The 15,453-nt window shown below is 40.2% G+C and overlaps 1 protein-coding gene across 1 annotated transcript in view; it reads right to left on the reverse strand.

The window, feature by feature from the left end:
* jph3b (junctophilin 3b) overlaps window positions 1-15,453 on the reverse strand; it is a 52,594-nt gene that overhangs the window by 20,631 nt on the left and 16,510 nt on the right. The window contains exons 2-3 of the mRNA XM_039614452.1: window positions 12,501-12,987; window positions 10,619-10,984 (exon numbers count right to left, since the gene is read on the reverse strand). Coding sequence (XP_039470386.1) covers window positions 10,619-10,984; window positions 12,501-12,987 — 853 coding nt within the window. The remainder of the gene's footprint in view (window positions 1-10,618; window positions 10,985-12,500; window positions 12,988-15,453) is intronic.

Below are 15,453 nucleotides of genomic sequence, written 5' to 3' on the forward strand. Positions count from 1 at the left end.
CCGTAAACTCGCAGTATGTGTGAATGTGAGTGTGAATGGCTGTCTGTCTCTGTGTTAACCCCACAATAGACTGGCGATCTGTTCAGGGTGTACCCCGCCTTTCGGCTTTTGAAAGTGGCGATAGGTTCCAGCACTCCACCCTGTAGGCCTGAATTGGATAAGTGGAAGAAAATGGATGAACAAACCATGTGTTAATAAAAAAGCTTATCCTAATATATCATCTATTTAACATCATACTGTAAGACTTCAAATTAGCATTTGAGATAATAAATTAATCAAGAAAGTTTTTACTGAGGTCACATGTCGCATGAGAAGTAGATATATTTCCTAATACACTTCTATATAAATAAACTTCTTGTTGCAGCCGGAGGAGTCGCCCCCTGCTGGTGGTAAAAAAGAACAAATTTTAAAGCCATCTCAGCATTGGCTTCACTTTTTAATCCTGGATTTTACATTCATCATTTGTATACAGTCTATGATCTGAAACAAACCGGTGACCTGACTTAATGCCAGACAACAAATCTTTGGGTTTGGGGCTGTTGCTAGGGAACAAAAAAAGCAAGCTTCTCAAAACTTATGATGGCTACTGCAGATACAGTATCTGCACCACATAGGTTATGTAGAGCACGTGCCGTGCACAGTAGTGCTAAAATAGATCCCTAAAAGAAAGAAATAAGGCTTCATAAAATATTGTATATTAATATATTTCCACCCCCACCTTCCCCACGTCTAACTTACATCTCGGAGACACCTTCTAAATGTTCCTTAACTAACAGCACACTTTGAGAAAGCCGCATTGATGCTTAAAACATGCCACACTCAGAGGACACTAAATGAGCAGGGATATCAAGGCCAAAAGGACGGGCAGAATAAAAGGACAGGGGACATGAGCAGAATGAAAACAGAGCGATGGAGGAGATACGGAGGAAGACAACAAAGTGCAATGAGATGAGGTTAGGAGAGAGACAGGAAGAGAAAGTCTAATCCGGGGCTCACGCTCTAAGCTCCTCCATCATCTCTGTCATCGCTCTGAACCAGCTGATGATGATGAGGATGATTCATATCTCACAAAGCTTTCCGGTTTGCATCACTGCTAATAGTGTATGTGTGTGTGTCTGTATTACTCATGTTGTGGGGATATAAATCTGTCTAAACAGTGCCGGGACTCCAACAAAAACAAGCCCCCATAAGGTAAAGCTGTCAATTTTAGCATGGACACTTCCGCTGTGTCTCAGTTGGGATATTTCTGTTCCTAAACTTCCACGTATGGAGGCTAATCCATAACGGATAGTGTTCCACTGTGTGTTTTTTCTATCCAGGCATGCTTTTACGGCATTGGGATTTCCACACTTTGCACAGAAGATGTCAACTTGTCTGCAAATGCTTGCTAGCTACTAGCTGAGCTGGAGTAAAACAGCTTTAAAAGCCTTAAAACACGCCAACCAGAAACAGTGACCAGTGGTTTCCAGTGGGTCACTCGTCTCTAGGCCTGTGTGACTGTTTCAAAGCAGCTCTTATCAGCCTTTAGCAACGACTTGCCAGCTGGTCAGGAAATGCGCATTATTCCCTTGTAACTGGTGCTTGCCGAGTAGTCACAGGCAGTGTCTAGGCCTTATTTATTTGACTCTATATTGTCAGACATCCAAAATGGTAGAGAGAGGCTAAGCTCATGCAGTTAGCTGTTGTGTGACTGCAAAGCCCCAGTACTTGTTCATATAATTGTGCTCACAATAGTAAGTGTAAATACTGGAGTACACAGTATTAAATACAGCTTTGGATTAAAGTTAGAATAAGTCACCGACAAATGAATGTAAGTCAGTGTAACGCCCTGTGAAGTGATGGAAACTCAATGTGTGCTGAACTTTAGGCTTACCAATGAAACGAGGTCACAGAACTCCGGCAACTGGAGTCCTGTGACACAGTGAGTCACTGGTGTGTTTATCTGGTACTGACTAATCACAGGTAGCCTGATGAGAAATCAGTTACATCAGCACATGTGACAGCAGTAATCAGGGCACATGAGCTTGGTATCGCACAAGCGCACACACACACTCACACATATAAACAAATCTGGGATTTAGTGTAACATCAGGCACGTGGACAGCTGACCCTGAATTTCTACCAGCTGTTGGATTCTCTTCAGGAGATAAACCCGACCTCTGACATCTCTGCTTGCTGCCCTGCCTTTAGGAACAAGTAGGAGATACATTCAAACTCAGCCTATGGACAATTTTAGAAGCACATACACACAGCAAGAAATCGACGAAAAAGGGCCACACATCCTCACACATTGTGCTTTCATTTTGCTCAAAGAGAACTGCAGCAATTATCCTGTGACTGTTTCACCTCTCAGGGTTTCTCCTGGTGTTCCACAAGGAAATACCCTGCTGTTCTGTTCTGGGACGCGCACACACACACACATACAGAGAGGCTGTTCTGCGCTGTGCTACATTGCTGCCTGAATCTGGGTTAGATATTTCTATGTGTGTGTGTGTGTGTGTGTGTAGGAGAGCGGAGAGCTAGGCCAGGCTAAAACTGTACGTACAGTTAGGTTATTCTGGGCGAGTAAAGTTGTGCCGTTATCCTAAATCAGCAACCTGCTCTGTCTACCCTGAGCAAATATTTAAAGCATCACCACTTTGTTACTCATCAAATTAGTAAAATCTGCATGTTACCTCAGCAATGTGTCGACAACTTCACGCTCCAGTCTCTGAACCCTGATGTTAAATGATGAAAAACAAGCCAAAATAAACGTACTGTACTAATAAACTGGACTTTACCATGTTGTTTCCATATAAGCATAAATGTATATATATTTATGCTTCTGTGGAAACAACATTAAATGCTTAACACATCCTGAATTAGGATGGAGCATTCACTAGCAACTCAATCAATTGACATCATGACCTTTTAATGACCTAACTCAGGATGATATGTTTACAAATCCATGCTTTCAGAGGGGTTTATTGTCATATTGCTGCCCCTTAATGCCCTTGAGCTGGCACATCTTGCCCACAGCTTTGACAACAAATGAACAAACCAAAGAAACCCCCCCGAACCCTTCCAGGTTTCGACCCCACAGTTATGTACCTATGTGCCAGTTATGTGTGAATTTAAAATGCATTACTTTTATAAGCTTCTATATGTTTACTAGAAAATGGTTCTTTCATACACATATTTACCTCTCTCTGTGTAATTTTCTGGGCTAAACATAACCAAACTGTGAGTAAGAATGAAAGTAATCGGTAAGCGAAACCTAAAGGTAAAAAACTGGTTCCAGATGAGTCTGGGATTTCAGGTGTGTTTGAGCCAACACTGCCCTTCCTATTGTGGACTGTGGGGTTTGTAACAGTGGAAACACTCAATCACGCTAGAGTAAAAATAGAACAACAACCTCCTTATGACTAGGAAAAATCGGTCGTTGCCCAGTGATTGCATTGAATTTTTTTTTGCAGTCCAATTACAAGTATTTGTGGTGATTGTTTTCAATCTCAAGGCAGTCACACTGTAGCTCTTCAACTCAGAATAATTGCTTGACTCAACTGATTGTACTCTCATTACACTCCTATATTGATTTATATATACTTTCCCCTACCATCCCTATCTGGTCGTAGCACATGGCTACCCCTCCCCGAGCTTGGTTCTGCCAGAGGTTTCTTAATGTTAAAAGGGAGTTTTTCCTTCCCACTGTTGCCAAGTGTTTGCTCAAACAGGGTGGTTTGATTGTTGGGGTTTTCTCTCTGCTATTGTAGCTGTAGAGGTTACTCCTGTTGTGATTTGGTAGCAGATACATAAATTAAATTGAATTAAATTGAATATTAAGTGCCAGTGCCATTTTGCAGTTACATTGTCATCCTGATGAAACTACATCACAATTTGTGGAGGAATCTTTGAATTTCCGTATAAAATCTATGAGGTTCTAAGGGGTTGCCACGGTGATGCAACCCCGAGATCATCTCCAGCTGAACTTAAACAAGAAACCCTTTAAAAGCCATGTCAATGCGTAAATCACTACATCATGGAGCCATTCTTATTGCATTATTGTGAAGCACTTTGGTATAGCTTTGTTTTTTAAATGTGCTATATAAATAAAATTGTATTGTATTGTTACAGCTCAGAGTGGACTCTGACTGTAAGCAGTTAACAAGCATTTCTGTGAATCTAGAAGCAACCGATTTATGATTTTCTCAAATTTATCACAGTTTTTTGCCAACTTCAATCCATTCAATCCCAAACTGTTAGCAGACGTTTTCCTTCTTCTTGCCTTGTTATTGCTATCTTGATACATCAAAGTCATTTTGAAGGCGGCAATTGACTGCAAGAGGTCACAGACCTGGTTCCTTTGAAGCAACCATTTCAAAGGCAATGGGATCGCCAATCGCCCCACAGTCTCCAAACATTAATTTTGCTAATGCGGTAGTAAAGCTACTTTCAGCTGGGAGTCACCACAGCAGGTAGCTCCGCATGTTTCATTTTTTATGCCAGATGCCCTATCTGATGAAACTCATTCAGAAGACTTTACATGAGTTTTTTCAGATAGTCGAAACAAACGACCAGTGAGGTCGCTAAGTCGGAGTTAAATGCTTTCCTTTTATACAAACTGCTGTCGGATAGAGATCCATGTTTAAGTTCACACACAGGTGTCCTACGTAGCACTTTTAATAGATGAAAGTCAACAGCAAGGGACAGCAAAAATCTGCAGAATGTTGGAAAAACAAAAGCAGTTGTCCATGGGGGCCACTTAGATTGCTAGTTTTGTGATCACACTTGGGCTTCAATAATCACAACACAGCACAGATTAAAGCTACATGAAGATGTGTCTAAGAAGACAGTTGCAGCTCTAAAGGGAAACACTCTACCAGTTTGTTTCTTAAACACAACCATGACACAAGCTACAGACTGGCCACTACCATTAATCTCATTTTAAGTAAAGCTATGCCCATCCGCCTGCAATATTGTAGTTTGCATTTAACTCAAAGTCCCAGCACACCTTGCAAAACTATTTATATTGATATGGATGCTTAGTTTCGGTTTTGCTCCGACTGCAATCATGCAAAAAGTTCATTTAAATATTGTTTGTGTCAAGATCTGGGTTTATCTGCTTTAAGCACGCATAGAGTGGCACCCTACTTTAAACAAGGACACTCCGTCCCTCCTCAAAAATAATTCAGGCCTACCCACTTGTGCATGAGCTCTTGCCCTCCAAATATTCAAGCACAATTTAAGTCAGCATACATTAGCTTAACTTTTACGGCATTAGTCTTTATTTCATATTTTATGTTTTAGACCTGCAAGATCAAGCTGCAAAGCACCGTTTCCAACCACCCAGCTATATTTCAAAACTATGTTAGAGGCTCAGGATAAGATTTTAGGTTGTATTTTGGATAAACATATATAAACTGAGGTATGACTGCAACAAAGAACAGAATATGTGGCCTAGAATATATATTTTTAAAAAAGAGTTCAGAAAGAGTAAAAATGAAACTGATGCAAAACACAGAATTAAATGGTGACGAGGAAAGAACAGATATAAACCAGGAAACCCTGCGGGTGTGAAATGAATCATACCAATAATGGAATTTAAGTTAAATTGTTAAATAAGTCGGCATTTTATTAAAATGAAGGAAGACACTAGGCTTAAAATCGGAATATGATGACCTCTGAAAGCAAGAAAAACTTTATTTCAAAGTAAAAGTCGCACCACTGACGTCATTCTGTGTGGCAGATATTTTATGACATTTAAAATAAAGTTTCAAATAAATATATTCTAGATATATTTTAAATACGGTGACTGAGATAAACACTGAATATTAGATGAATAAACTTTGTTTATTTGAACGCCAATAACTAATATGACTATTTAGTGAATGGAAGGGATTTTTATGCCTTTAAAACCAAGAGTCAGCGCTTTCAGTGTTTTATAGAGTGACCCAGATGTATCAGTCTGTGCTCTCTGTGTCCAGAGAAAGGTCCACAATCTGAAGCCTAATTTAGCATCGACAGGTAAACTGGAAGCAGCAAGAAAAGAGTTAGCCTTCTCCAGAATAGCAAAAGTTACACACCCATAACTCTCATATTGTCATATGCCCCTTTGAGCTAGCCAACTAGCTACTACAGCAAACTAATGCACTTTTTCATTTTTAATTAAAAAAATGGTCTCTGTCAAGTTGAGCATTTAAGTACAGTTTTCATAAATTCATAAAGTACAGCATGGTGTTTTGGCCTGTGCTGTAAAAAGCCTACAAATCACTACGAATGCTAATATATTGTCATCATAATATGAGAAACCGAGCGGCTGATGTGTTTGCTACCTTTTATGTGTGTTTCTTTCTTCTATGTGCGTGACTTCTCAACAGCGTGAGAGGAATTAGTTGAGCAGCTGTAGCTCGCTGTGGTCACACTGCCCTCAGTGGAAGACCGTCAGCAGGACTAATAGGATTGGCTCTTTACTTATTCAGCTCCTCGTGCATGCACACTCTACAAACACAGACATGTTCAGCAGCTTCATTCACGATCTACACAGGTAAGCTTATAAGCAAGAGCAGGTTAGTCTGTGAGAGAGTAATTCAGCCTCCCTGCTCTTTCAGGCGCTCTGCCAGTGTTGTTGGCATAATGCGGAAATCTGCCCTCACTTTTAATGGGTTTTTTTCTCTCACTTTATTATGTCTTTTTCTCTTCGTCCCACCTCGCATCATTTCTTTGACACCCTCTGGTGTTTTCAATATTTCCATTTTAACGAGCTCATCCATCTCAGAAAGCAACTTGACATCTTGCGGAAAATTGGCGATCTGCTCCTAAACGTATGTGCTGTACATCATTAACAGAGTGCAAAACATTACTGCATTATTGATCTGCTCCAAGGTCAACTGCTAATCAGAAAAACAACAGCTCAGACAGCTGCTTCACACGCTGACTGACACTGTTGTCACTCTGCAGTCAACTGTTTCTAATCACACTTTTCGGTATCTGTTGTACAGAAGAAAAGGCACGATCTGTAGCTATACAATACTAACATGACAACAAAGCATGTAAACACAAAGTCACAGAGAAAGCCAAAGTTCAGATCTTCATATTTGGGTGAAGCACAACCAAAACTGAGAGAGGACAATGATCCACAGCCCCCCAAAACTGTATGAATTATATATATATAAATTATTTTATGACCCACATTCAAACCTTTAAGTTTAGAAACAGAAGTCGGAGGATATTATAACTGATTATTAGTTTTAAAATCCAGGAAGATTTTAGACATTTTTATTAGCCAATTCACTGCTCCTGTGTTCTTGTGTTAGGAAAAATATCTTAACTCAAAATAGTCAACTTGCACACACTAAATACTTATCTCACAGATATAGAGCCAAATCTGGCTAAGCCTTTAAATCTAAGCTATGCTTTAAGTTTTACCAGTAGTCCTCCAAAGCACTTTAATGCATGCCATTTTATAATAAATAAACAAACACAAACACCTACAAACTGAGCCTTAAATTTTTAAAGTCATCACAGTGTTAGAAAGGTAAATGTGGGTGGGGCCAAAAGATCAGACACATTTGTATAGGGACTCGTGTGTTTATTTAAGCAAGCAGGTGCCACCTTTGGGTCCGATCCTCTCTAATACGTCCAAGCGTTTCACCCATGTGCTCCAGAAAGCATGAAGGCAACTTCTGGCCGCAAGACCAAGAGCTAGTTTGCTTTTCTGTGTTTGGCTCAACGACATGAAAAAAACCAAAAAGAAAATAGTGTGCACAAATCAGAAACAGGACAAAGGGTGTGAAATCTGTTACACAAATAATGGTGCCTCTGCTGTGCAGGCCGTCCGTGCAGTGTCAAATTCTGCATGTGGATTTCATGGAGTTCATGAAAGACAGCACATACTTAGCCAGCTGACAAAATTTATGTCACTTAGAGATATGTGTGTGTAAATACACAGAGACAGAACCCCTCTCTCTCTTTACATGGGATGTCACACTTTGGTACCAAGTCGATGCTAAAACTCCAAAAACAAAACAGGACTTTTCATAACATAGATGCTACAGGTGGCAAGAGTTCTACATGGAATTAAATACTTCATGTTTTTTAAAAGAACTCAAAGCGTTTCATCTTGTAATGGCTTTTAATCTTTACTCCAGTTTTTTACCTTAATACCTGTTATTTCCTTCCTGTCTAAGCTCTACAGAAAGAGTTTAAAAGCAGCAGCTTTGTCACCACCAGAGGTACTGTAGCCATACCCTGGATCCTTGAAACAACAAGGTCTGGACACAAACTAGGCCACAGGCCTACTTCTGATGAGTCCCCACTTGACAAGAGTATCAATGTGTATCTGTGGCTTCAGGTCCCAGGACAGCTAATTACTTTCTGTTTTGAGTCCTTAGCTGTAAAAAAACAAAACAAACAAAAAAAAAAACAAGAATTGTTTTATATTGCTGTCCAAAAGTTTCTTGCTGCTGTAAAGAAGGTCAGGGCAAGCCCATTAACATCATCAGACCGACTGCTCTCATTGTTTTAGCTGAATGCACTCAGTTTTAATGAGAATCAGCCCTCATCTCCATTCAGCAGAACAGCTTTATCAGAGTCTTAACAGCTCCAGATGGGCTTGTTTGGCTTGCCAATTTCAATCACTCTGTAACCCTAATTTCACCTTAACCTGAATCTTATTTTTAATATGTCACTGATATCAATTACATGGTAATACAAAGCCATCTGCAATTGTTTTTAAGCAGAGGATGGACAGCTGAAAGACGAAAAACAGCTGTTTTAAGATGGATTAACACATAACAGCACCCCGTAGATATAAACATGTTGATGCCTGGGCTTTTGAGATGCACCCCTGGCACTGCCATCTTTCTTGGGGGTTCTGACTCACCCCCAGGTAAAACTTGTCCATTTATTAAAGACATGCCAGAACCTGGAAACACTGTTTTGCTATGAACATGTTTAAATTGATGTACCTAGTAAGCTGATTTAATAAAGAGGATAAAAGTCGTTGAGGCAATATAATGAACAAGTTGTTTAAACTATGGGAACCATTTTACAATAGTATCGTATTAATCATTTTAAACATTACACGTCCTGTGAGGTGTGAGTTTACTACTTCTAAAGGATTAAAGAGGGAGTAAGTAGCAGCCAGGTGCTGCTAATCAGATTCATTTAAATAACTGATCATCAGAAAGTGTGAGCAACTCTGTAAAAGCAGAAATTTTGGCAGTTTGCTGGTCCCGAGCATTCAGTTCAGGTGTGCATTAACACAATTCATATTGTGTTAATACACATGATATGAAGGTTGTGAATGTTACACCAGAAGACGCCCTGAATAGGAAGAAGTGGAGGAAGGCATGCAAAACAGCGGACCCTGCATTGCGGGATATGAACCACTAGGAAGAAGATTAACACAATTACAAAATCTTCCCAGTTATGGTTATCACAACAGCTTCAGATCGTGCAACATTCAGATAAACGATGAAAAGCCCAAGAGCTACATCTCAGACTCTACAGGCCCAGTTACCATGTGAAATTTTGAAGTGTGTGACAGTAAAATTTGAAAAAGACTGAACAAATACGGCTTGTTTGGAAGAGCTCCCAGAAGAAAGCCTCTTCTCTCTGAAAAGAACACGGCAGCACAGCTTAGGCTTGCAAAGTTGCACCAAGACTTCTGTGGAGACGTCTGACCATAATGCCCAGCACGACATTTGGCAAAAACCAAACAGCTTATCTGAACAAACTCCTCACACCTACTGTCAGCACGGTGGTGGAGGGCTGATGATTTGGACTTCGTCTTGCCGCCACCACCTCCTCTGTATACCAAAGTATTCTAATCTGTTGTTAATCTGTGTTGTCCAAAACTGCATCACGCAACGGGACAATGATCCAAGCACAGCAGCAAATCTACAACACAATGACTGAAAAGGAAAAAAGAATCAAGTCGCTGTAATGACCCAGTCCAGACCTCAACCTCATTAAAGGCTCTGGCAGGATTTCAGGAGAGCTGTGCATCAACGGACAACAACAAATTTCAATGAATTGAAGCAACATTGTGAAGAAGAGTGGGACAAAAGTCTTTGATTTTTGGTTAGCATCCTCTGCTAATGAAAATGCAGCAAACTATAATAGATAATGGTTTTCTTTGCCTTTAGATAAGAAAAAATTCCCAACAACATTTTTAAAGCAGTAAATATGCTAACATTTCAAGAAGTATGCTATTAGCCTTATTGCTGATGATTACCGCAGAGCTGTAAATATGAGGAAGGTCAGAAAAGCAAAGCAAATTACAATCTCAGGCACTTGGCATTTGGTCTATGACAGTAAACGACAAATTATAAAGTTAGGGGGGAATTTCCCTTAATGACTATTTATTTATCGTTTTTTTATTAACACTTAGAGAAATTGCCTGATCAGGGCTGTGTGGGTGAGATTTGATTGGCAGTGGCCTTAAAGCAACCCCACACCTGGCATCATCTGTTGATTCAAGTATCATTAAATTCTGATTGGTGTATAACATAAAAAATGACTTTAAAAGGCACTTTTTTTCAGTTGTACAGTGCTAGCTTCAAACCACTTGATTTTTAATTTAACCAGGACCTACAACATGACTTCATTAAAAGGTACCACGCCTATAATTCCCTACCTGGAAAGAGCGATCTCAGCCTTTTGCCGGGCGATATCTGCTGCCTTCTGCGCTCCCTCCACGGCTCGGTCCACCTTCTCCCTGATCTTACTGGCTCGGAGGGGGATCAGGTTCTTCCTCTTGCCGCTCACCAGGATGTTCTGCTTGTACTTCCCTTCCTCTTTTGTGCCATCAGGAAACGTGGTGCAGCCATAGCCGTGCCGCTTGTTGCTGAGCCACTCCCCTTCGTACTGCAGCCCGTCGGACCGCCGACTCACGCCGAATCCGGTCCGCTTGTCGTTCTTCCACTCCCCGCAGTAGGTCTCTGTTGCTGTGGCGTCCACATCGTCATCAGCGACCGTCAGCTCTGTGTCTGCATCTCCGAGGCTGGAAAAGGTGAAAGGTTACATTAAAATACTAAATAATCAATCATGGAAGGATCACAAAATATTGCTTTGTAAATGAGTTATGTATAAGTTTAACCACCAGCTGTTGTTACTCACTGGGAAGATGTCATGTTAGGTGTTGGCTAGAGTTCACAAACTTCTATTAAAAAGTTGTTAAGAAAACAACTAATGATTAATTTAATCAATCCCCATACGTATTTAAAGGATATCATTAGGCTTTTTTCCATAGTCTTCCACAGACATGACACACGGATCAACAGCTCCCTTTCCACCTCTCTTATATTAACTTTCTGTTGAGCTGCTGCACCTCACAAACAAAAGATCTGAACAGCGGATGCATGCAGGTTCTTAATCAATTTTTATTCATGGTCCATCAAAAGGTCACATGAAACAGCCAGAGCCAGACTTCTGTGCCACGGTGACTATATTAAGAATATCTACTACTGCCAGCCATTAGGTTACGAGGTGGCGACTCAACTCAAAATAAGCCGCCTCAATCCAGCATACCTGGAGTTTGACGCCAAGCACTTCCATGTAACATCTAAGCCAGATTAAGAAGCTGAAGTTCACGCAATGAATGAAACTGGCATTAACCGTCTTCTCAGGCACCGGTCCAGTGGACCAGCATACTGACCTTTGACCTATAGTCTCCTTTGGAATGTACCCCAATCCATTTTAAAGGCACTTAAGAAGAACAGGTGTTTGTTTTTTCCTTGAATCCTTGTCCTCCAAATGAAGGACAGGTCACTTTCATAGTACGTCATTCCACTACCCTGTGACAGAGTTGATATCTGACTCACCAGGTTCGACTAACCACGTTCCAAAGTCATTCCAGTCACAGTCTTTCAAAGCTAGACTTCCTCTTGTGTGAATTAAGAAATCAGACCACAGTATGTGGTGTTAGTTGTATGTTTTTTGGTGGATAGACTCATGTTTGATTGACATACTTTTCAAGTAAACATTGCTGTTGAGTTAAAATCCTGCCAGAATTTCTTAGAGTGTTAAATGTCTGACTTTTACAGTACATTCGAACTTTTCAGGGATAAATATATTAGATTGCGTAACTAAAACACAAAGAAAACACACTCTACCAAACATGAGAAGCGACAATGATGGGTATCAGTATGATTACTGTGGAACCGATCAAGGAATCAGTTTTAGTTAACCAACACAGTATGCTGGATTTCTAAGGTTTATTTTTGGGCTTTTTTTTGCCTTCATTTGATAGTTAAACAGTGCGGAGTAGACAGGAAAGGGCTGCAGGTTAGACTTGAACCCAGTCAGGTGCGTTTTAGTCAGAAGGCATATGCGCACCTGCTCAGCCAGTGAGCTAAAATCGTGCCCTAGTATACAGCATGAAACAGGCTTCAAACTAATGGCAGATTGCCGCAAATTTGGATGAAAACTATATGTGCAAAAAAGTATTTGTGGGTCTTTTATATCTGGTATCCTGCAGCAGCCCAAACCTACTATCTCTATCATCTACGTGCCATTACCTGATGGTAGAGTTGATATCAGATGCAGCAGAGGACACGGTACTCATGCCAGCTTCACTCCTGAATGAGCTCTGTTTAGACCTCTGGGAGGCCAAAGAGCTCCTGGACTCTGACTTCCTCAGCTTGAGACCTGACAGGATGGATCTTCGAAAAAGCCCGCCCTTCCTCTTCCCCTTCAGCAGCTCAGCCTCGCTGTGCGCCGTCAGCACAAAACCTCCCCGAGACACCGCGGGGCTGCTGCCACTGCTGCCTGTGCTGCACATGGAGACGCTGGTGGTCAGCGTGCCAGGAAGGGGGGGAGGTCCAGGAACCACTGCCCCAGTCCGGTCCAGCAGAGCTGTCCCATTGCTGTGCTCTGAACCGGAGCGGAGAGAGTTTATGGAGGTACGAAGCGGGGAGCGGATAACGGCCGCCATACCGTAAGGGACGCTCTGACGAACTCCGTAGCCATGACGCATCCCGCCAACCCACTGACCCTGAAATGTTCCTGAGGGGGAAAGAAGAAAACACTGATTAGACCTGATCAAGATCACATGGAGATGCATAAACAAACAACAAAATCTCAACCACTGACAACAATCAGTGCTTTATGGCATTAATGAAAGTCATAAAGTAATAATAATTCACACATAATGATTAATTTGTACACCTTTACTGTGTCGACTGACACTATAGTTGCCACAGCTACAGAGTCAGATACATAATAAAAACTTTCTAATTCAAAAACGGGAAGAAAACGGCTTTCTTTATGTGTTAAATGAGGGATTTCACAAGTGATCATTTCAGCCAGCTGTTAAGCAAAATACTTACAGTCGCATTAATTAAAATGTGCCAAAAAGTTTTGCCTAGAAATACCTGCCTTCAACACAAAAGTGTTAAAGTGCAGTTGTTCATATATGGGTGTAGGCTCAAGTTAAATCCCCATAGAGTTTGTTGTTAACATAATGTCTGAGCCTGAGATCCCCAAAGCCTCATCCACCTGAGACTGTCTAAATAAGGGTTTTAACCCCTTAATGCCCAGTTTTTGTGAGTCAAACTTACATAAATGATACATTTTAATCAATACATTGCACAAAATGTGGGATGTAGCAAATATGATGAAAAGTTAAAACTCATTTAAGCACATTCATATTTAATTGACTTTTTAAAATTGCCTGAATAAATGCTTAATTTTCAAAAACTTTAAATTTAACTTTAAATTTTCTGGCAACAATTTCATGATTCGGGCTTTAAAGGTTAATATCTGTCCCTAAATATGGAGTTCAGAGATATATACGGATGTGACTGCACTAATGGTAATTTTGCTTGAAATGCAGCATTATAAATTGAACAAAATAATTGAAAATAATTATTCTGTAATGAGTCTGAATGACAGATGTGCATTAACAGGAAGTCTTTCTGTAGAACGGTCACAATATACAAGAAGATAAGCAAGAGCCACAGGATCAGCCACGCAGACCCTTTACAAGGAGAGCAGGCCTAGACTTTGTGTACAGGGGTAACTGGGATCTAACAATACCCATCAGCAGAAATAAACATGTTTAGGTTTTGGTCTCTAATGTTAATATATCTGCTGATAACAGTGGAACTCAACTAAAGTCAATTAGCAAATAATGGACTGTAGCTTAACATTGCTGTCAATTAATTGCTAGTGAGCCAGTGCTAACATTAGCAGGTGTACCCCCTTTACAAATACGTTAACGAACAAAAATAAACAAACAAATGAAAGCGAGATGGCGATGGCCAAATTGTCAAACAAGAGGTCTCAATGAAACAATCCAAAAAACCACAGCATGCTCTCCCAGGAGAGGCCATCTTTTGTATACAGTGTGAAATATTTCCAAAACCTACAGCATATACTGCATGTAGACTCCAATTTATTAATAATGTATCATTTATATTTGCCTGTATTTACCCAATCGTCTCCTTAAGAAATTGTTGGAACTAAACTTTGCATGAACACCGTCACACATACAGCAATATCTATATGTTTAAGATTTATATATATATATATCATCAAAAATTTGTATCTATGGTGGAATTTATTAGACTCAGCACCAAATATGAAATGAAGAATTGGAAAAAGCACTGCAAGCCTGGCAAAAACCAAAAACTTTTTTTTTTTTTTACCAGTAAATAATAGCTATCAGCGTGCACTAACTCAGAAAACAACATCATAGCTTTCATCCTGCTAGCTGTCTGGCTGGGCTAGCTTCTCTCTGTTTTCTTTCTGCTTTGCTCTGCTGGTATCTTCACCATCGCACACTCTTGTTTTTGATAGGGAAGGAGAGGAGGCGTAAAGAGCAGTGAGGGGTTTGTGACATTAACACAGTAGGTGCTGCAGTTATGTGGTACATGCACTAACCTACGGCTACTGTGACCCTGAGAGAACCATTTGATTTAGCAGAAGACTACTGAAGAGAGAGGGACGACGGTTTTGGATAAAAAGAAGTTTCCTGAGGTCAGTAAACAAACTCCTTAGCTCCATCGCTCAGCTTGACTTACTTATACCAGATATTAGTATTTATCTATAATACCTTCTATTCTAGGGTCTCTGGACTACTTAGTTCACTTAACCCAAAAATCCACATTTCAAAGTCAAACTAAAGATCTGAAATAACAATATAAAAACACCAAAACTACAATAGTTTCCTGGCAACATTTAAAAATTAAAGCATTTGCTTCTGGTTTTATTTCTCAATAAAGGAAATATAGACATGACCAATAAAGCATCATTAATGAGGAGTTCCTGAATGACTTAATTAATCGTTATACAGATGATAATGAAAATTTACTGGAGAACAGATTTAATCCAGTGATGTTTAGTTCATCTGTGAGTAATGAACACTTACACCACTTGCTGCAAATTACTGATTTTTTGTACTCTCTGGTATTTAATTTAACTAATTAACTGTGAGTGTGAACGATTGTCTCTCTCTGTGTTGGCCCTGCG

This window comes from Oreochromis aureus, linkage group 7, assembly GCF_013358895.1.
Source record: "Oreochromis aureus strain Israel breed Guangdong linkage group 7, ZZ_aureus, whole genome shotgun sequence".
Taxonomy (NCBI): Eukaryota; Metazoa; Chordata; class Actinopteri; order Cichliformes; family Cichlidae; genus Oreochromis; species Oreochromis aureus.